The following is a 23,173-nucleotide window of genomic DNA, read 5'->3' on the forward strand; positions in this document are numbered from 1 at the left end:
TCGTTGTTTCATACTAAGGATGGACAATCAGTTTTGCTGCATTTGGCTGGATCTGAGCACACCGTATGTCTCTGAATACCTCAGAATTCATTCGGCTGCTTCTTTCCTGTGTCACATCATCAATAAACACTAGTGACCCAGTGCCACTGGCAGCCATGCATGCCCAAGCCATCACACTGCCTCCGCCGTGTTTTACAGATGATGTGGTATGCTTTGGATCATGAGCTGTACCACACCTTTGCCATATTTTTCTCTTTCCATCATTCTGGTAGAGGTTGATCTTGGTTTCATCTGTCCAAAGAATGTTCTTCCAGAACTGTTCTGGCTTTTTTAGATGTTTTTTAGCATAGTCCAGTCTAGCCATTTTATTCTTGATGCTTATGAGTGACTTTCACCGTGCAGTGAACCCTCTGTATTTACTTTCATGCAGTCTTCTCTTTATGGTAGATTTGGATATTGATACGCCAACCTCCTGGAGAGTGTTGTTCACTTGGTTGGCTGTTGTGAAGGGGTTTCTCTTCACCATGGAGATTATTCTGCGATCATCCACCACTGTTGTCTTCCGTGGGCGCTCAGGTCTTTTTGCATTGATGAGTTCACCAGTGATTTCTTTCTTTCTCAGGATGTACCAAACTGTAGATTTTGCCACTCCTAATATTGTAGCAATTTCTCGGATGGGTTTTTTCTGTTTTCGCAGCTTAAGGATGGCTTGTTTCACCTGCATGGAGAGCTCCTTTGACCGCATGTTTACTTCACAGCAAAACCTTCCAAATGCAAGCACCACACCTCAAATCATCTCCAGGCCTTTTATCTGCTTAATTGAGAATGACATAACAAAGGGATTGCCCACACCTGTCCATGAAATAGCCTTGGAGTCAATTGTCCAATTACTTTTGGTCCCTTTAAAAACAGGGTGGCATATGTTAAGGAGCTGAAACTCCTAAACCTTTCATCCAATTTTAATGTGGATACCCTCAATTGAAAGCTGAAAGTCTGAACTTCAACTGCATCTGAATGGTTTTGTATAAAATTCATTGTGGTAATGTCTATAACCAAAATTAGAAAAATGTTGTGTCTGTCCAAATATATATGGACCTAACTGTATACAGTGGGTACGGAAAGTATCCAGACCCCTTTAAAGTTTTCACTCCTTGTTTCATTGCATCCATTTGATAAATTCAAAAAAGTTATTTTTTTCTCATTCATGTACACTCTGCACCCCATCTTGGCTGAAAAAAAACTGAAATGTAGAAATGTTTGCACATTTATTAAAGAAAAACTGAGATATCACATGGTCATAAGTATTCAGACCCTTTGCTCAGTATTGAGTAGGAGCACCCTTTTTTTGCTAGTACAGCCATTAGTCTTGTTGGGAATGATGCAACAAGTTTTTCACACCTGGATTTGGGGATCCTCTGCCATTCTTCCTCTCTAGTTCCCTCAGGTTGGATGGTGAATATTGGTGGACAGCCATTTTCAGGTCTTTCCAGAGGTGCTCAATTCGGTTTAGGTCAGGGCTCTGGCTGGACCAGTCAAGAATGGTCACAGAGTTGTTCTGAAACCACTCCTTTGTTATTTTAGCTGTGTGTGTGGCTATTGTCTTGTTTGAAGGTGAAACTTCGGCCAAGTCTGAGGTCCAGAGCACTTTGGAAGAGGTTTTCATCCAGGATATCTCTGTACTTGGCCGCATTCATGTTTCCTTCAAAGACAACCAGTCGTCCTGTCCCTGCAGCTGAAAACACCCCCATAAGCATGATGCTGCCACCATCATGTTTCACTGTTGGGATTGCATTGGGCAGGTGATGAGCAGTGCCTCTTTTTCTCCACACATACCACTTAGAATTATCACCAAAAAGTTCTATCTTCGTCTCATCAGACTAGAAAATCTTATTTCTCATAGTCTGTGAGTCATTTATATGTTTTTTTGCAAACTCTATGCGGGCTTTCATATGTCTAGCACTGAGGAGAGGCTTCTGTTCCCTGACTTCCCCTGACGAAGCTGTGCCTACAGCGATACACATGGGGCTCTTACCTCACCCTTTGGCATGTCTCCTATCTTCTCTAAACATCTCTACCCATGGTATATGATTCCTTAGCACCGGTGCTTTGCCTTTGGCAATTTTCTTTAGAAATTCCTTTCCCATGCTTTGCTTTGAGCTTGTGAATCTATTGCTTTTTACCTTGCAGCATATTCCACAGATTACTGTGGGCAGGCTCGGTTCACACTTGGTTGGGACTTTGGGCGTATAGCCCAAGTCAATATCATGAGAGAACTATTGGTACCATTATTGTTGGGTATTGAGCATGCTAAGATAATACTGCAGTTTACTATATCTTTTATATAGGGTTATATCAACATATACATATGACTACAGGTTAATGTGTGTTATTATTTTGGTTCTTTTCTTATATTTGTAATATTAAGCCTGTATATCATTCTGTTGTTGGGGTTATTGTAACTATGGATAGGAGACACTGTATATTGGTACATTATTGTTATTTGATCAAGCACTTTATATGTTAATTATGCTGTTCCATATACATTATACATAGGGGTGATGGTCATTTGGTCCTGTATTCAGGCCTTGTTTTAAGTGGTTTTATTATGTGTTTGTCTTTTTTGAGGTGCAATTAAAGTTTGATATATTTTTTGTAAATTCTATGGGTGTGCATACCATTATTGGTCCAGTCTTTTCTCTCTTGTGGTTCTATTATTCATTACAGACCAGGTTTTTGCACCCTGTTTTCATGACCTATACAGGGGTGCTCCCTTATATATATAATTATATACTTAGGAACCTTGAGTACTTCAGAAATTCTTTTGTGCCTTGCCACAATTCTGTCTTTGAGCTCCTTGGCCAGTTCCTTTGATCTCATGATTCTCATTTGGTCTGACATGCACTCTGAGCTGTGAGGTCTAAAGGTACCTTCACATTAAGCGACGCTGCAGCGATAGCGACAACGATGCCGATCGCTGCAGCGTCGCTGTTTGATCGCTGGAGAGCTGTCACACAGACCGCTCTCCAGTGACCAACGATGCCGAGGTCCCCGGGTAACCAGGGTAAACATCGGGTTACTATGCGCAGGGCCGCGCTTAGTAACCCGATGTTTACTCTGGTTACCAGCGTAAAATGTAAAAAAAACAAACAGTACATACTTACATTCGCGTCCCCCGGCGTCCGCTTCCTGCACTGACTGAGCGCCGGCCCTAACAGCAGAGCGGTGACGTCACCGCTGTGCTGTACTTTCACTTTCACTTTACGGCGCTCAGTCAGTGTGGGAAGCGGACGCCGGGGGACGCGAAGGGGAGTATGTACTGTTTTTTTTTTTTTACATTTTACACTGGTAACCAGGGTAAAAATCGGGTTACTAAGCGCGGCCCTGCGCTTAGTAACCCGATGTTTACCCTGGTTACCAGTGTAAAACATTGCTGGTATCGTTGCTTTTGGTGTCAAACACGACGATACACGGCGGTCTGACGACCAAATAAAGTTCTGAACTTTGTTCAACGACCAGCGATATCACAGCAGGATCCTGATCGCTGCTGCGTGTCAAACTAAACGATATCGCTAGCCAGGACGCTGCAACGTCACGGATCGCTAGCGATATCGTTTAGTGTGAAGGTACCTTAACATAGACAGATCTGTGCCTTTACAAATCAAGTCCTATCAGTTTAATTTAGCACAGTTGGACTCCAATAAAGGAGTAGAACCATCTCAAGGAGGATCACAAGGAAGTGGACAGCATGTCACTTAAATGAGTGTCTGAGCAAAGGGTCTGAATACTTATGACCATGTAGCATAGTAACATGGTTAGCAAGGTCGAAAAAAGACATTTGTCTATCCAGTTCAGCCTATATTCCGTCAGAATAAATCCCCAGATATACGTCCTTCTAAAGAACCTAATAACTGTGCGATACAATATTGTTAAGCTCCAGGAAGACATCGAGGCCTCTCTTGAACCCCTCGACTGAGTTCGCCATCACCACCTCCTCAGGCAAGGAATTCCAGATTCTCACTGCCCTAACAGTAAAGAATCCTCTTCTATGTTGGTGGAAAAACCTTCTCTCCTCCATACGCAGAGAGTACCCCTTGTGACCGTCACCTTCCTTGGTATTAACAGATTGTCAGAGAGATATTTGTATTGTCCTCTTATACATGGTTATTAGATCGCCCCTAAGTCATCTTTTTTCTAGACTAAATAATCCTAATTTTGCTAATCTCTTTTGTATTATAGTTCCCCCATCCCCTTTATTAATTTTGTTGCCCTCCTTTGTACTCACTCTAGTTCCATTATATCCTTCCTGAGCACCGGTGCCCAAAACTGTACACAGTACACCATGTGCGGTCTAACAAGAGATTTGTACAGAGGCAGTATAATGCTCTCATCATGTGTATCCAGACCTCTTTTAATGCACTCCATGATCCTGTTTGCCTTGGCAGCCGCTGCCTGGCACAGGCTGCTCCAGGTAAGTTTATCATTAACTAGGATCCCCAAGTCCTTCTCCATGTCAGGTTTTTCCATTTAGTGTGTAATGTTGATAATGATTCCTTCTTCCCATGTGTATAACCTTACATTTATCATTCTTAAAACACATCTGCCATCTTTTGGCCCAAGTTTCCAACTTATCGAGATCCATCTGTAGCAGAATACTATCTTCTCTTGTATTGACTGCTTTACATAGTTTTGTATCGTCTGCAAATATTGATATTTTACTGTGTAAGCCTTCTACCAGATCGTTAATAAATATGTTGAAGGGAATAGGTCCCAACACTGACCCCCGCTGTACCCCACTGGTCACCTCAACCCAGTTAGAGAATATATCATTTATAACTACCCTTTGCTTTCTATCACTAAGCCAGTTACTTACCAATTTGCACACATTTTCCCCCAGACCCAGCATTCTCATTTTGTGTACCAACTTGTGTGACACAGTATCAAACGCTTTTGGAAAAATCAAGATATACCACGTCCAATGACTCCCCTTGGTCCAGTCTATAGCTTACCTCTTCATAAAAACTGATTATACTGGTTTGATAGGAGCGATTCCTCATAAACCCATGCTGATATAGAGTTAAACAGTTATTCTCATAGAATGGTAGAGTTGGAAGGGACCTCCTGTGTCATCTGGGCCAACCCACTGCTCAAAGCAGAATTCACTAAATAAACCCAGACAGATGTCTGTCCAGCCTCTATTTGAAGACTTCCATGGAAAGAGAACTCACCATCTCTCATGGCAGCCTGTTCCACTCATTGATCACCCTAACTGTCAAAAAGTTTTTTCTAATGTCTAATCTGTGTCTCTTCCAATTCAGTTTCATCCCATTGGTTCTAGCCTTTCCTGAGAATAAAGATGATCCTTCTACAATGTGACAGCCCTTGAGATATTTGTATACAGCTATTAAGTCTTCTCTCAGTCTTCTTTTTTGCAAGCTAAACATTCCCAGATCCTGTAAATGTTCCTCAGTTCAGTTTGTTTATTGTCTTTTTTAAAATGTGGTGCCCAAAACTGGACACCGTATTCCAGATGAGGTCTGACGAAAGAAGAGTAGAGGGCAATAATGACTTCACGTGATCTAGACTGTATGCTTCTGTTAATACATCCCAGAATTGTATTTTTTGCTGCTGCATCACACTGTTGACTCATGATCAGTCTGTTATCTATTAGAATACCGAAGTCTTTTTCACATGTGCTGTTGCTTAGCCCTACTCCTCCAATTCTGTATATGCTTTTTTATTTTTATTGCCCAGATGTAGTACTTTGCATTTTTCCCTGTTAAAAACCATTCTGTTAGTTGCTTCCCACAGCTCCAGTTTATTTATATCTTTTTGAATCCTTTCTCTTCTCTAGTATTAGCTATCCCTCCTAGCTTTGTGTCATCAGCAAATTTAATCAGTTTACCCCCAATTCCGTCATCTAAATAATTGATAAAGATGTTGAACAATACTGGGCCCAGGACACAGCCCTGTGGTACTCCACTTAAGACATTCTTCCAACTGGATGTGCAGCCATTTACAACCACTCTTTGGGTCCGATCACTAATCCAGTTATGAATCCCACCTAAGTTGCCTTGTCCATTCCATACTTAGTCATTTTTTCAATAACGATTATGTGAGATACTTTGTCAAATGCTTTGCTGAAGTCAATATATACTATATCTACAGCATTTCCCTGATCCACCCAGTCAGTGATTCTGTCATAGAACTAAACAAAGTTAGTCTGTCCTGACTTATTAGTTACAAACCCATGCTGACTGTTTAATCACTTCATTCTTATCCAGTTACTTATATACATGCTTAATATTTTGTTCAAAGATCCTTCCTGGTATAGACTTCTGACTCACCGGCCTATAGTTCTCTGGGTCCACCTTCCCCTTTTTGAACTTGGGAACAATATTTGCTCTTCTCAAGTCTTCTGGTACTTCTCCTGTTCTACAAGAATTTTCAAAGATTTTGGAGAGTGGTTCAAAAATTTATTCTGCATCTCCATCAGTACTCCGGGGTGTAATTCATCTGGACCTGAAGACTTGAATTCATTTATGTTAGCTAATGGTTTCCTCAATGTCTTTCTGTTTCTAGATATCCTGGATTCTTCTATTCCCTTAATAGGACAATGAAAATCAGTTGATGTTACATTTCCATTCTGAGAGAAATCAGATGCAAAATAGGAATTTAAAAGTTTGGCCTTCACAATATCCTTTCTTACCATTTTATCATTTTCATCCTGTAAAAATCCTATAGAATCTTTGGCTTTTCTTTCACTTTTGACATATCCCCAAAATCCTTTTTTATTGCTTTTGACATCTATTGGAAGCCTTAATTCATTGTCATCTTTAGTAATCTGATTTGTGCCCTGCAGGTTCTGCAGACAGCATTATATTATTCTTTAGATATGCCTCCCTCTTTCCATTTGATAAACATTTTTCTTCCATTTTAGCATGTGTTTAAGGGTACCGTCTCAGAAAACGTTTTACCAACGATCACGACCAGCGATACGACCTGGCCGTGATCGTTGGTAAGTCATTGTGTGTTCGCTGGGGAGCTGTCACACAGACAGCTCTCCAGCGACCAACGATGCCAAGGTCCCCGGGTAACCAGGGTAAACATCGGGTTACTAAGTGCAGGGCCGCGCTTAGTAACCCGATGTTTACCCTGGTTACCGTCGTAAATGTAAAAAAAAAACCAAACACTACATACTCTCATTCCGGTGTCCGTCAGGTCCCTTGCCGTCTGCTTCCCGCACTGACTGACTGCCGGCCGTAAAGTGATAGCAGAGCACAGCGGTGACGTCACTCTATCACTTTCCGGCCGGCAGTCAGTCAGTGCGGGAAGCAGACGGCAAGGGACCTGACGGACACCGGAATGTGAGTATGTTGTTATGATCCTGGTGGCAAGGATCGCAAACTGACCTGCTAAGTAACAGAAATCCTTAGGACAAGCTCTGGGGATGTGGGAGCTATACTGAACCCTGAAACTATCAACACACACTATAGGCAGCTGTGGAGCGTTACCTAAAATCCTAGACGCCTCGTCACAGCCTGAGAAACTAGCTTCCCCTAGAGAGAAAGCAAAGCCTCACTTGCCTCAGAGAAATCACCCCAAAGTTTTAGACAGCCCCCCACAAATAATAACGGTGAGTTAAGGGGAAAACACAAACGTAGAAATGAAAACAGGATTTTAGCAAATGAGGCCCGCTAACACTAAATAGACAGAAGACAGCAAGGGATCTGTGCGGTCAGTATAAAATGCTATCAAAAATAATCCACGCAGAGATTACAAGAACCCCCACACCGACTCACGATGTGAGGGGCGCAACTCTGCACCCCAGAACTTCCAGCAAGCGAGGATATTACATATAAGCAAGCTGGACAAAACTCATCATATACAGAGAAACATTTTCAAGGAAACAATGAGCAAACATGAACTAGCAAGACTTAGCTTCTCAAGAAGAGACAGGTCACAAGGAAAGTCCAGAGAGATCAGAACCAGTACTGAATACAACGACGGCAGGCAAAAAGTGAAGGTCCAGGTGGAGTTAAATAGAGGCCAGACTAGCAGAAAACGAGGCAGCTGGATTCCAGCTACAGACCCGCAGTAAGCAATAAAGGCCACCAGAGGGAGCCCAAGAACAGAACTCTCACAATACCACTCATGACCACAGGAGGGAGCCCGAGAACGGGATTCACAACAGTACCCCCCCTTGAGGAGGGGTCACCGAACCCTCACCAGAGCCCCCAGGCCGATCCGGACGAGCCAGATGAAAGGCACGAACCAAATCAGCCGCATGGATATCAGAGGCGACAACCCAGGAATTATCCTCCTGACCATAGCCCTTCCACTTAACCAAGTACTGAAGCTTCCGTCTCGAAATACGAGAATCCAAGATCTTCTCCACCACATACTCCAATTCTCCCTCAACCAACACCGGAGCAGGAGGATCAACAGAAGGAACCACAGGCACCACATACCTCCGCAATAATGACCTATGGAAAACATTATGAATGGCAAACGATGCTGGGAGGTCCAAACGAAATAACACAGGGTTAAGGATTTCTAAAATCTTATAAGGACCGATGAAACGAGGCTTGAACTTAGGAGAGGAAACCTTCATAGGAACGAAACGAGAAGACAGCCATACCAAATTCCCCACACGAAGTCGGGGACCCACACAGCGACGGCGGTTAGCAAAGCGCTGAGCCTTCTCTTGTGGCAACGTCAAATTGTCCACTACGTGGTTCCAAATCTGTTGCAACCTATCCACCACAGAATCCAACCCAGGACAGTCCGAAGGCTCAACCTGACCTGAGGAAAAACGAGGATGGAAACCAGAATTGCAAAAAAAAGGTGAAACCAAAGTAGCAGAACTAGCCCGATTATTGAGGGCGAACTCAGGCAATGGCAAAAAGGACACCCAATCATCCTGATCAGCCGAAACAAAACATCTCAGATAAGTCTCCAAGGTCTGATTAGTTCGTTCAGTTTGGCCATTCGTCTGAGGATAGAAGGCAGACGAAAACGACAAATCAATGCCCATCTTAGCACAAAAGGACCGCCAAAATCTGGACACAAACTGGGATCCTCTGTCAGACACAATGTTCTCCGGAATCCCATGCAAACGAACCACATTCTGAAAAAACAGCGGCACCAAATCGGAGGAGTAAGGCAGCTTAGGCAAGGGCACCAAATGGACCATTTTAGAAAAACGATCACAAACCACCCAGATGACAGACATCCTCTGAGAGACTGGAAGATCCGAAATAAAATCCATGGAAATATGCGTCCAAGGCCTCTTTGGGACAGGCAAAGGCAAAAGCAAACCACTGGCACGAGAACAGCAAGGCTTGGCCCGAGCACAAATCCCACAGGACTGCACAAAGGAACGCACATCCCAGGACAAGGACGGCCACCAAAAGGACCTAGCCACCAAATCCCTGGTACCAAAAATTCCAGGGTGACCCGCCAACACTGAAGAATGAACCTCGGAAATAACTCTACTGGTCCATCTATCCGGGACAAACAGTCTCTCCGGTGGACAACGGTCAGGTTTATTGGCCTGAAATTCCTGCAGCACCCGCCGCAAATCAGGGGAGATGGCAGACACAATCACCCCCTCTCTGAGGATACCAGCCGGTTCAGAAACTCCCAGAGAGTCAGGCACAAAACTCCTAGAAAGGGCATCAGCCTTCACGTTCTTTGAACCCGGAAGGTATGAAACCACGAAATCGAAACGGGAGAAAAACAGCGACCATCGAGCCTGTCTAGGATTCAGCTGCTTAGCAGACTCGAGATAAGTCAAATTCTTGTGATCCGTCAAGACCACCACACGATGTTTGGCTCCCTCAAGCCAATGTCGCCACTCCTCAAATGCCCACTTCATTGCCAACAACTCCCGATTACCAACATCATAATTCCGCTCGGCAGGCGAAAACTTTCTTGAAAAGAAAGCACATGGCCTCATCATAGAGCCATCAGAGTTTTTCTGCGACAAGACAGCCCCTGCTCCTATCTCAGAGGCATCAACCTCGACCTGGAAAGGGAGAGACATCTGGCTGACGCAAGACAGGAGCCGAAGAAAACCGACGTTTCAGCTCCTGAAAGGCCTCCGCGGCCGCAGGAGACCAATTGGTCACATCAGAACCCTTCTTGGTCAAATCCGTCAAAGGCTTAACCACACAAGAGAAATTAGTGATGAAGCGACTGTAAAAATTAGCAAAGCCCAAGAACTTCTGAAGACTCTTCATTGATGTAGGTTGAGTCCAGTCATAAATAGCCTGGACCTTAACTGGATCCATCTCAATAGTGGAAGGAGAAAAAATAAACCCCAAAAAGGAAACCTTCTGGACTCCGAAGAGACATTTAGAGCCCTTCACAAATAAGGCTTTGGCACGCAGGACCTGAAATACCATCCTGACCTGCTTCACATGGGATTCCCAATCGTCAGAAAATACCAAAATATCATCCAGGTACACAATCATAAATCTATCCAGATACTCTCGGAAGATGTCGTGCATGAAGGACTGAAACACGGAAGGTGCATTAGAGAGCCCAAAAGGCATCACCAAGTACTCAAAATACCCTTCGGGCGTATTAAATGCCGTTTTCCATTCATTGCCCTGTTTTATACTCACAAGATTATACGCTCCTCGAAGATCTATCTTGGTGAACCAACTAGCCCCCTTAATCTGAGCAAACAGATCAGACTAGAATGGCAAAGGATACTGAAATTTGACCATGATGTTATTTAGAAGGCGATAATCTATACAAGGTCTCAGAGAACCATCCTTCTTGGCCACAAAAAAGAACCCCGCACCCAAAGGGGACGAGGACGGGCGAATATGCCCCTTCTCCAGAGACTCCTTTATATAACTCCGCATAGCGGTATGTTCTGGTACAGATAAATTGAAAAGTTGTCCCTTAGGGAACTTACTACCAGGAATCAAATTTATAGCACAATCACAATCCCTGTGAAGAGGTAGGGCACTGGATTTGGGCTCATCAAATACATCCTGGTAGTCCAACAGAAATTCAGGGACTTCAGAAGGAGTAGAAGCAGCAATTGACACCAAAGGAGCATCGCCATGGATTCCCTGGCAACCCCAACTTGACACAGACATTGCTTTCCAATCCAGGACTGGATTATGAGCCTGCAGCCATGGCAGACCCAACACGAGAACGTCATGCAAATTATGTAACACAAGAAAACGAATCACCTCCTGATGTGCAGGAGTCATGCACATAGTCACTTGAGTCCAGTACTGAGGCTTATTCTTGGCCAATGGCGTAGCATCAATTCCCTTTAGTGGAATAGGAAATTGCAAAGGCTCCAAGACAAAACCACAGCGCCTGGCAAATGACAAATCCATCAAGTTCAGGGCAGCACCTGAATCCACAAAAGCCATAACTGAGTAGGATGACAGGGAGCAAATCAAAGTAACAGACAAAATGAATTTGGGCTGTACAGTACCAATGGTGACAGATTTAGTGAACCTATTTGTGCACTTAGAACAATCAGAGATAACATGAGTAGAATCACCACAGTAAAAGCACAACCCATTCTGACGTCTGTGATTCTGCCGTTCAATTCTGGTCAGAATCCTGTCACATTGCATAGACTCAGGCTTCCGCTCAGAAAATACCGCCAGATGGTGCACAGGTTTGCGCTCCCGCAAACGCCGATCAATCTGAATGGCCAACGACATAGACTCATTCAGACCCGCAGGCGTGGGGAACCCCACCATAACATCCTTAACGGCTTCAGAAAGACCTTTTCTGAAAATTGCTGCCAGGTCACACTCATTCCACTGAGTGAGCACAGACCATTTCCTAAACTTCTGACAGTAAACCTCTGCTTCATCCAGACCCTGAGAGAGAGCCAGCAAAACCTTTTCTGCCTGGTCTATTAGATTAGGTTCCTCATAAAGCAATCCAAGCGCCAGAAAAAACGCATCCATATTTAGTAATGCAGGATCTCCTGGCGGCAGAGAGAATGCCCAATCTTGAGGGTCACCCCATAACAAAGAAATAATAATTTTAACTTGCTGAACAGGGTCACCAGAGGAACGAGGTCTCAGAGAAAGGAATAATTTGCAATTATTTTTGAAATTCAAAAACCTAGATTTATCTCCAGAGAATAACTCAGGAATTGGTATTTTAGGCTCTGACATAGGACTGTGAACTACATAATCCTGGATACCTTGTACCCTTGCAGTGAGATGATCCAGACTAGAGGACAGACTCTGAATGTCCATGTCTGCAGCTGAATTGTGAACCACCCAGAGATTAAGGGGAGGAGAGAGGCTAGACAAACTGCAAAGAAAAAAAAAATGAACTCAGGATCTCTCATCCCTCTTTTGCGATGCATTAACTCTTTTTTGGCCTGCTGTACTGTTATGATCCTGGTGGCAAGGATCGCAAACTGACCTGCTAAGTAACAGAAATCCTTAGGACAAGCTCTGGGGATGTGGGAGCTATACTGACCGCAACCCTGAAACTATCAATACACACTATAGGCAGCCGTGGAGCGTTACCTAAAATCCTAAACGCCTCGTCACAGCCTGAGAAACTAGCTGCCCCTAGAGAGAAAGCAAAGCCTCACTTGCCTCAGAGAAATCACCCCAAAGTTTTAGACAGCCCCCCCACAAATAATAACGGTGAGTTAAGGGGAAAACACAAACGTAGAAATGAAAACAGGTTTTTAGCAAATGAGGCCCGCTAACACTAAATAGACAGAAGACAGCAATGGATCTATGCGGTCAATATAAAATGCTATCAAAAATAATCCACGCAGAGATTACAAGAACCCCCACACCGACTCACGATGCACCCCAGAACTTTCAGCAAGCGAGGATATTACATATAAGCAAGCTGGACAAAACTCATCATATACAGAGAAACATTTTCAAGGAAACAATGAGCAAACATGAACTAGCAAGAGTTAGCTTCTCAAGAAGAGACAGGTCACAAGGAAAGTCCAGAGAGATCAGAACCAGTACTGAATACAACGACAGCAGGCAAAAAGTGAAGGTCCAGGTGGAGTTAAATAGAGGCCAGACTAGCAGAAAACGAGGCAGCTGGATTCCAGCTACAGACCCGCAGTAAGCACTAAAGGCCACCAGAGTGAGCCCAAGAACAGAACTCGCACAATACCACTCATGACCACAGGAGGGAGCCCGAGAACGGAATTCACATTAGTATGTACTGTTTTTTTTTTTTTTTTACATTTACGACGGTAACCAGGGTAACACACACCGATCCAACGATGACAGCGGGAGATCCAGCGACGAAAGAAAGTTCCAAACGATCTGCTACGACGTACGATTCTCAGCAGGGTCCCTGATCGCTGCTGCGTGTCAGACACAGCGATATCATATGGATATTGCTGGAACGTCACGGATCGTACCGTCGTAGCGTTCAAAGTGCCAATGTGAGACGGTACCCTTAGTTCTCTGTTCGTCCATTATGGTTTCCTTAAATGCTTCCTATTCTTACCTCTTTTCGGAATTGTTAATGATTGTGCTTTGAGAATTTAATTTTTGAAGATTTCCCATTCTTCCTGGACAATTTTGTCCTTAAGGATATCCAGCCATTGGATCCCTCCAATTCTCTTTTGGAGTCCCTTAAAATCTGCTTTACTGAAATCTAACCTTGATGTCTGAGTTTTCACAGGTCTTCCTTCTCTAGTTATCCAAAATTCTAAAATAGTATGGTCGCTTCCTCCTAGGATCCCAGCCACTCTTACCTCCTCAACCATTTCCTCCCTGTTTATGAGGATTAGATCCAAAGTAGCAGATCCCCTTGTTTTCTCCCCTACCTTTTGGAAGATAAAGTTGTCGGCAAGAGAGGATAAAAATTAGCTTGACCTGTTAGTTTTGCCTGAGAGAGATTCCCAACAAATGTCTGGATAGTTGAAATCTCCCATGACAACTTTGTCATATTTTTTGGAGAACTTGGACATTTGATGCATACAGAGTTCATCCATGTCTTCAGCTTGCACAGGCGGCCTGTAGTAAATGCCTACAATCGTGTCCTTTCCATTGTTCTGTCCTTGTATTCTTACCCAAACAGTTTCCACCGAACTCCCAGTCTCTGAAGCTTCAATCTCTGTGCAGATATACGCTTTTCTAACATACAATGCAACTCCTCCTTGTTTATCAAGTCTGTTTCTTGCTAATAAGTTGTATCCTTCTAGCCTTGTATTCCAATCATGTGTATCGCCCCACCAAGTTTCAGTGATTCCAATGACATCATATTTCTTTTCCTGCATTAGTAGTTCCAATTCTCCTTGTTTGTTGCCCATGCTTTGTGCATTCGTATAGAAACATTTTAGTTTGTGATTGGTTTCTCTTTCTCCAATATTTTTATTATTTAGATTTTTTTGTCTTTGTTCTACCCTTCCTCTTCTAATAGCAGAATTCTCAATAGTATTTGTCAGGTGTATGGCTTTTTCTGGCCTTTTGCTTCCCTTCCCACATTGTTCTAGTTTAAAGCTCTCCTGATGAGTGTAGCAAGGCGACTTCCAAATACATGTTTTCCAGTGTTCGTAAAGTGCACCCCATCTCTAGCAAGTAGTCCATCGTATAGGTAATTCACTCTGTGATCCAGAAATCCAAATCCTGACAGCACCATCGACGTAGCCAGTTGTTCACCTGCAGAATCTTATTCCACCTTGTTCCATGGCCATCCACCTTTAAAGGATGGAAGAGAAGACCACCTGTGCTCTTAGTTCTTTCACTTTCTTACCTAAGCAGTCCTACGCGTTTCATCCCAAAGGGGGAATCATCGGGACAGGGCAGTAAGTTTGTGGTCTTGATGATAACGTGCTCCGCCATCATTGGCACCTGCAAAGAGCCTGGCAGAACACTTTATCATCAAGACCACAAACTGCCCTGTCCCCTGATGATTCCCCCTTTGGGATGAAACGCATAGAGAGGTGGTCCTGTACAGGAATAGTCTATGAAATCGTGAATTGATCCATTGGATTTCTGTCTAAGTCAATAAGGGGGTACATCTTCCATGTGGTATCTTAATCGTTTGGTGAGACCGTTCTATTTATTTATTTACCCCTTTTTAATGTCAGCATATTATGGGTGATCATCAGTGGTACTGATATATTGTTTCACGTGTGTTGGCATTTGACAGTGGCATTAATATCATTATGGATTTATGCATCTGGTTTCCATGCTGTGCCTGAGCATGGTTTCTTTGGTTTAAAGACTGCTATGGAAGTGTAGTGAACTAGTCTGTCTGAAGTTAATATTGTCTCTAGACTTATAATCAGAACACTGTCTGATTAACTGTTGGTTAAAGGGCCACTGTCACCCCCCTCCCTTATAAACTAAAAGAGCCACCTTGTGCAGCAGTAATGCTGCAGTCTAACAAGGTGGCTCTTTTAGTTTTTGATTCATTTATTACCTCAATAAAGCGTTTTAAAAATTGGCCACAAATACCAGATATTGTATCTGGAGGCGGTCCCAATCGTCCTCTATGAATCTCCCAACTGCCGTCACTCTTCTCTTCAGGGGCGATGGTCGCCGCCCCCTTCGCGCTGTTGCTTCTTAAATCCGGCGCCTGCGCTGTGCGTGCCTGCCTGGGGCAGGCACAGTCTTCATTGTCAGTCACAGCTCAGACGCAGGGTGCCTGTGCGGGCAGTGCGGCCACCCTGTTCCTGAATCCCCGCCCCGCACTGTGTTATTCATTATGCACAGTGCGGGGCTGGGGTTCCTGGGCATGCACACTGTGCTTGTCAAACGCTCCCCCGGTCCCCCGCCTTCCAGCATTGCCGGAATATACAGGTTTAATTGCCGACGTTTTGAACAGCCACAAAGAACAACGCTAAATATAAGAAATAATGGTTTGTTTATTACATTACTTAGTTCTCTTAGTACTCGTGGTTGTATGCCACCCGGACCTGGAGATTTATCTATTTTAATCTTATTTAGCTGATTTCGCACCTCTTCTTGGGTTAGATTGGTGACCCTTAATATAGGGTTTTCTTTGTCCTCTCGGCATTGCACCTTGCGTATTATTTTCCACCGTGAATACCATGGAGAAGAAGGTGTTTGATATATTTCCCCTTTTTCCTCGTCATCTACAACCATTCTTTCCTCAGAATTTTTTAACCACTTAACCCCCAAGAGTGGTTTGCATGTTAATGACCGGGCCAATTCTGGCCACTCCCTTTTTGAAGTAATAACTCTGGAACGCTTGCATGGATCCCGGTGATTCAGACATTGTTTTTTCGCGACATATTTTACTTCACATTAGTGATAACATTTCTTTGATATGACTTGCGTTTAATTGTGAAAAAAACGGAAATTTGGCGAAAATTTTGAAAATTTCGCAATTTTACAACTTTGAATTTTCATGCCCTTAAATCACAGAGATATGTCACAAAAAATGCTTAATAAGTAACATTTCCCACATGTCTACTTTACATCAGCACAATTTTTGAACCAATTTGTTTTTTTTTTTTTAGGAAGTTATAAGGGTTAAAAGTTGACCAGCGATTTCTCTTTTGTACAACACATTTTTTTTTTAGGGACTGCATCACATTTGAAGTCACTTTGAGGGGTCTATATGATAGAAAATTTCAAAAAGTGACACCATTCCAAAAACGTCACCCCTCAAGGTGCTCAAAACCACATTCAAGAAATTATTAACCCTTCAGGTGCTTCACAGGAATTTTTTGAATGTTTAAAAAAAAATAAACATTTTACTTTTTTCACAAAATTACTTCAGATCATATTTGTTTTATTTTCCCAAGGGTAACAGGAGATATTGGACCCCAAAAGTTATTGTGCAATTTGTCCTGAGTACTCTGATACCCCATATGCAGGGGTAAACCACTGTTTAGGCGCATGACAGAGCTCAATGCAAAATTGGCTAGAATTGAGATCGGACACCATGCCGTGTTTGGAGAGCCCCTGATGTGCCTAAATAGTGGAAACCCCCCACAAGTGACCCCTTTTTGGAAAGTAGACCCCCAAGGAACTAGATGTGTGGTCAGTACTTTGAACCCCCAAGTATTTCACTAAAGTTTATAACGCAGAGCCATAAAAAGAATAAAAAAAAATCATATTTTTTTTTCACAAAAATGATCTTTTCGGCCACAATTTTTTATTTTCCTAAGGGTAACAGAAGAAATTGGCTGGGAACGGATCTCAGTGACCAGAGGTTACCTCTATGACGTCACCCCCGGTCATTGACGCTGCATTCCCAGCAGCTTATTCACCAGTGGTTTTCAGCTGGGACGTTCACAACTTGGCACCATCCAGGTTGAAATCTGTATATCCCCCAGACATGGATTACTGCATGGGACACAACGACGGACAGGTATGGCATATTGTTGTCTTTTTATTTTACTTTTATTACAGGAGATCGAGGGCTTCACAGGAATTATGTGTTACAGTAAGTATGGTTTAATTGAGAATAATAAAGGTGTCTGTGTCATTTTTTTCAAGTAAAGGACTTTATTCTGACTGTGTCTCTATTTACTAAACAACTATAGGATTAGTAATGGATAGGTGTCTTTTAGACGCCTCTCCATTACTAAGCCGTGGGCTAGATGTCACCTGACAATACAAAGGTGACATCAAACACACAAATATGAACCTCACTTGCCACCGCTACAGATCAGGTGGGAAGACCTGGACAGAGCCCCAGAATTGGCACATCTAATAGATGTACCATTTCGGGGCAGCTGCGGGCTGCTATTTTTAGGCTTGGGGGGGGGGGGGGGGGCAATATTTATGGCCCCTTACCAGCCTGAGAATACCAACCCCCAGCTGTGAGCTTTTAGCAAGGCTGACTGTCAAAAATGGGGGGATCCCAAGCAGTTTTTTTTTTCTAAATTACTGTATTCATTTACAGCGCAGGAGCGTCAGGTGAATACTGCCATCTGCCGCTCCTGCTGTTACTGTTTTTAGCAGCAGCAGCGGGGTGGGCTGATGGGAGTAATAGTTCCCTCAACCGACACCTGCTGTCTTTTACTACTTAAATGTAACTCTCATCATTCTACCCTGCTCACGCCGATCGCCGGCAGATCAGGGGTGAATGATGAGCAGTGTTAATCACCCGGCGCTGGGGAACAGCGCTTACTGTAATGCTTCTTCCCTGGAGCCTGTCCTTGTGGTACTGATGCAGCACACGCATGCCACAAGTGTGCCGCAAGTATTAAACACACAGACACTGACGTCTCCAGTCCCGGAAATATAGGAACGTGTGAAAGAGACCTTATAGCTGGTTTTTATGTTTGGCTGCTGTCACACACTAAAAGACGATTTTCATTGCGAAAATAGTTGTTGCATCACCATTTTTTGAGAGCTATATTTTGTTCATATTTAGGCCAACCGAGTCATGTGAGGTCTCGTTCCTGGTGGGACGAGTTGTCGTTTTTATTGGTACCATGACATGTTTTGATCACTTTCTATTCCAATTTTTCGGAGGCAGAAGGAATAAAAACCAGCAATTCATGAATTTCTGGGGGTGGGGGCGTTTATACCGTTCCATGTATGGTAAAACTTATAAGACAGTTTTATTCTTCGCGTTAGTTCGATTACAGCAATACCTCATTTGTATTATTCTTATCTTTTTTTTTTTAATGGTGTTCACTAAAGGGGTTAACCAGTGGTTTAGTTTGAGATTGGGTCGTTGCGGACCCAGTAATACAAAATATGTGTACTTTTATTGTTAGATTTTTTTTTTCTTTAAAATATTTATTTAGAGATAGAATAAATATATATTTATTTTTTATTATTAAATATTTTTACAAATATTATTATTTTTTTTTTTTACTTTGCACTGTGCATGATCACCAAGTTTCCTAGCTCTGGTGACCTGACATCGGGTCACCATGGCAACGATCGGGAGCCCACGTCACGCCGTGCTGTCTCCGATCCAAAGGCAGAGGGGCTGTCAGCCCCTGTGCCAGCTTCCGGAATGCTGCGATCGTGTTCAATCGCAGTATTTCAGGGGTTAAAGTGCTGGGAGCGGTTTGTGACTGCTCCAGGCACCTAGTGCCGAATGCCAGCTATTAGAATCAGCTGACACGCGGCGGCGATCGGCCATGCTCCTGTGATCGCGACTGATCGCTTAGACATATTATTCCGTCCTTGGTCAAATTGGCCTGGGTCACATGGACGGAATAGTAAGTCTGATGTCAGAAAGGGGTTAATGAGAAAAAAAAAAAGAACTTTTTTGAATTTACTAAATGGCTGCAATGAAATAGCGTGAAAAATTTTAAGGGTTCTGAATATTTTACGTACCCACTGTAGGTCCACACTGATAAGTCATGAGAAAAGTAGAGATTTGATAAGAGACTTTTGTGTACGTGGGTGCTGATTGCACCTAAGTTAACTTTATATTTAGAGACATGAGGTATTTGTTGGGTCTTCTATAATTTTAGTCATTTCTTGACTAACCACCATGATTTGAATATCTAGAGCGCTACTTTTATATTGTAATATTTGGAGATATTAATAAAGGTTACATTTTATCCCTTAGACAGTGAGTCTTCTATTTTTCAGTATGTGCTGCAATTGTTATTTTTCTGTAATTTACAACTGGACATGAAGAAGTGCATGTGAAATGTGGCCAAGGCACCTTGAAGGGAAGGACTTCAGCAGGTATTTTCAAAGTATTTCCAAAAAATTAATCGTTCCTTGTGTTTTTTTTTTTTTTAAAGCTTGTTCCCTCCAAGCCTACTTGCAATGCCCATGTGTGAAATTCATAAAAATGAACTCAACAGTGTTTGTCTGGGAGTTTTTGAAGCCCTTCTTCTCCAGTTGTTGACCTTCAGACCATTTATGGAATTAGTTTTGAGTAAATTTCAAGGTAAGACATGTGCAATTTTTTTTTCTGTTTCATTCTAACACAATCTACCTTTCTGTTATCTCATAATTCTCCAACAAACACAGTCTAAACAGAAACTTATTCCAGGACGATTACAATTGAGCAGCATAACATTTTTGGCATTGTAAAGTAAAATCTTTGTAAAAACATGGCTAACAGACTCTCTAAGGTACAAAAACAAAAACTTTCTTATGAAATAAAATAAATAAATAAATCTGTGTAAAATATTTTAATACCAACACAAAACTGAGCATATGTCAATAAATAACTGATACGCACCTGAAAGCTATAAATACCAACCAAGGAAAATAATGACCTAAAGTACACAATGCACAAGGGGGCATTCTTTGCATCTGGAGGAGAGAAGGTTTTTCCACCAACATAGAAGAGGATTCTTTACTGTTAGGGCAGTAAGAATCTGGAATTGCTTGCCTGAGGAGGTGGTGATGGCGAACTCAGTCGAGGGGTTCAAGAGAGGCCTGGATGTCTTCCTGGAGCAGAACAATATCGTATCATACAATTATTAGGTTCTGTAGAAGGACGTAGATCTGGGGATTTATTATGATGGAATATAGGCTGAACTGGATGGACAAATGTCTTTTTTCGGCCTTACTAACTATGTTACTATGTTACTATCATAAATCATTTCTTTTAGTAAAATAAATACAATAATAAACAATCAAACATAAGGCAGAGTAAACCAATGTAGCACCACATAAAGAAAATGTGTAAAAAAGGTTATGCAAGGTTATTAAATAGTGCTATGGGTCAAAAAGACCCAGAAAAACAACCAAAAACATCCAAATATGATAAAATTATAAACTTTATTATTACACAATAATAATTATGAATACATCACAACTAGGACACAGGCAAGGCAAAGTGCCGCAGGGTGTGCACAGACACCTCCATAGAAGCATGCATAGGGCGCACGGAGCCGGGATCAAACATGTAGCCATAAATATATATAGTGGGCTACAAAGCCCATACTAGTGTGCTAAAAAGTACTACCAAAACATTCACATGACCAGGCTAAGGGCCCGAATACCAATAGTATAATGAATGTATGGACATTACCTTAAATAGAGCAGCCTGGTGGAATGGATCCGGGGTCCGTGCGCCCTCCCCGACGCACGTTTCGGTGATTGACCTTCCTCAGGGGGAGTATAAAGGGGAAAAAAATGTGCCGGTTTATATCCACCTATAACCGGAAGTGACCGGGCCGCAACCGGAAGACATGGTTGCTACAGAAACCTGTCTACGCATCACACAGTGAAACCTCTATTACCAAAGCGGCAATATCCCGGTGTGCAAGACATCCAAGAAAGCGCCGCACATCACCACACGCCGAGCCGGCACAGGGCCCTGTGACTCCCGGTGGTGAGTGCGTAGCAGCGCAGACTCAGCGCGATCGCACAACCAGGAAAAAGGCCACGCATGCGCATAAGGCATGCTACAAAGGGAGACGCCACCTTGAAAAAGGGAAAAACCACAGTCACAAACCGGAACAACAGGGGTACATGTGAGTACTATGGCAAGTATGATACAAACACAGATATATGCATGGGAAATATATGGCAAACTAAGTGTCCAAAAGAACAAACATCAGATTTAATAGCACAAATACGGCCATATATAATAAACAATAAATAAATACATAAATGGAGCAGAGAGCACAGGAAATCATGGCTACGACCTAATAACAATATTATATATTAGCTAAAACCAGCTTATTATCCCATAATAGGTCAAGATGTTCAGCCTCTAGTGTCCTCCACTCCAAGTAGAAATTGTTAGTGTATAATGCCCATGCGAACTCTGTAGAAAATAATCATCAGCACATGGGAGATGCAGTTTTACCACGGCATAAACTTGTCCATAAATCCACATCACCATACCACGACATCAATAGGAGGAGAACAGCACAACTAAAAAAATGAATACATATACACGCATTAATGACACATTAAAAATACATAAAAACTAAACTAAACTAAAGTAGTGTCCTGCACCAACGTGCAGCAGAAGGGAATCACAGGAAGGACGAGAAATTGAAGTGCTCGTTAAGACCCCGTGGATGGACTGTGCTAAGTGTCCAGATCCATCGAGACTCCAATTGAGAGAGGCGCTGGGAGATATTACCACCCCGGATACCCAAATTGATAGAATCAATACCCTTTACGCGTAGACCCTTACTATTACACTTATGGTGAATCTTAAAGTGTTTAGGTATTGTCTTAAGGAGGGATGTATCCTCCTGTTCGCTGGCCGCCTCAATGCCACGTACGTGCTCCCTAACCCGCAGCTTCAGTTGGCGTGTAGTAAGGCCGACGTAAATCAGGGAGCACGGACACGTGGCATAGTATATGACATTCCTCGACTCGCAGGTTATCGACTTTTCAATTTGAAATCTATTATGTCCAGACGAGTCGACAAATGAGTCACTTCACTCGATGTTACTACAGGCGACACAGCGTCCACAAGGCCTACAACCCCTCCTAATAGGGACATCATTGAGGAAAGTACGGGGGGGCAGGCTCTCATAGTGACTGCGCACCAGCCGGTCCCGCAGATTTTTTGCACGACGGAAAGTAATGGAGGGTCTTTTAGGAATAATTTTAGCAATGGTGTTATCAGTCATCAAGATGGGCCAAGCTTTTATAAGGGCAGCACGTACCGACTCGGATTGAGTGCTGAAATTAGTTTTGACCACTTAGCCCTGTGATAGGCCCTCTTGATGGCCCTACGGCTATACCCTCTCTCTAAAAAACGTTGGCTCAACTTCTCCGCCTCCACCTCAAACAATGCTTGTGTGGAACAAATGCGCCGTAGTCTCAAAAATTGACCCACGGGTACAGCGCGGACCATGTGGCCAGGGTGCAAGGAGGAGGCATGTAGCAGCATGTTGGTGGATGTGGGCTTGCGGTATATATTGGTGCCGATTTTACCATCGGACTCTCTAAACAAAGACACATCGAGGAATTCAATTTTCTCCCGATGTTGATTAACGGTAAGGCAAATGTTTAGATCATTACTATTGACTCCCTCAAAAAATAAATCCAGAGACGAAGAGGAACCCTGTTGTGAACTATACTTCTTGGCTCCCTCTTGTGGTCACTAGTGATTTGGCATTTGGATTGTCTTTTACCAGGTTGGTACTCACCTGCTTCGTTAGGCCTGGGGTGTTGCTATTTAAACTTCCTGGATTCTCAGTCCAGTGCCTGGCATCGTTGTAATCAGTTCATTTCTGTTTGCTCCTGTCTTCAGGTCCTCGTTCTTTGCAAGATAAGCTAAGTCCTGCTTTCTTTTTTTTTTGTTATTTGGT

General features: G+C 42.9%; 1 protein-coding gene across 2 annotated transcripts in view; it reads left to right on the top strand.

Moving 5' to 3' along the window:
• Positions 1–23,173, top strand: part of FIRRM (FIGNL1 interacting regulator of recombination and mitosis) — a 983,706-nt gene that overhangs the window by 321,833 nt on the left and 638,700 nt on the right. For both annotated transcript variants that reach the window (XM_077276297.1, XM_077276298.1), the window contains exon 11: positions 19,682–19,830. In XM_077276297.1, coding sequence (XP_077132412.1) covers positions 19,682–19,830 — 149 coding nt within the window. The remainder of the gene's footprint in view (positions 1–19,681; positions 19,831–23,173) is intronic.

This window comes from Ranitomeya variabilis, chromosome 8 (genome assembly GCF_051348905.1).
Source record: "Ranitomeya variabilis isolate aRanVar5 chromosome 8, aRanVar5.hap1, whole genome shotgun sequence".
In the NCBI taxonomy this organism is placed as follows: Eukaryota; Metazoa; Chordata; class Amphibia; order Anura; family Dendrobatidae; genus Ranitomeya; species Ranitomeya variabilis.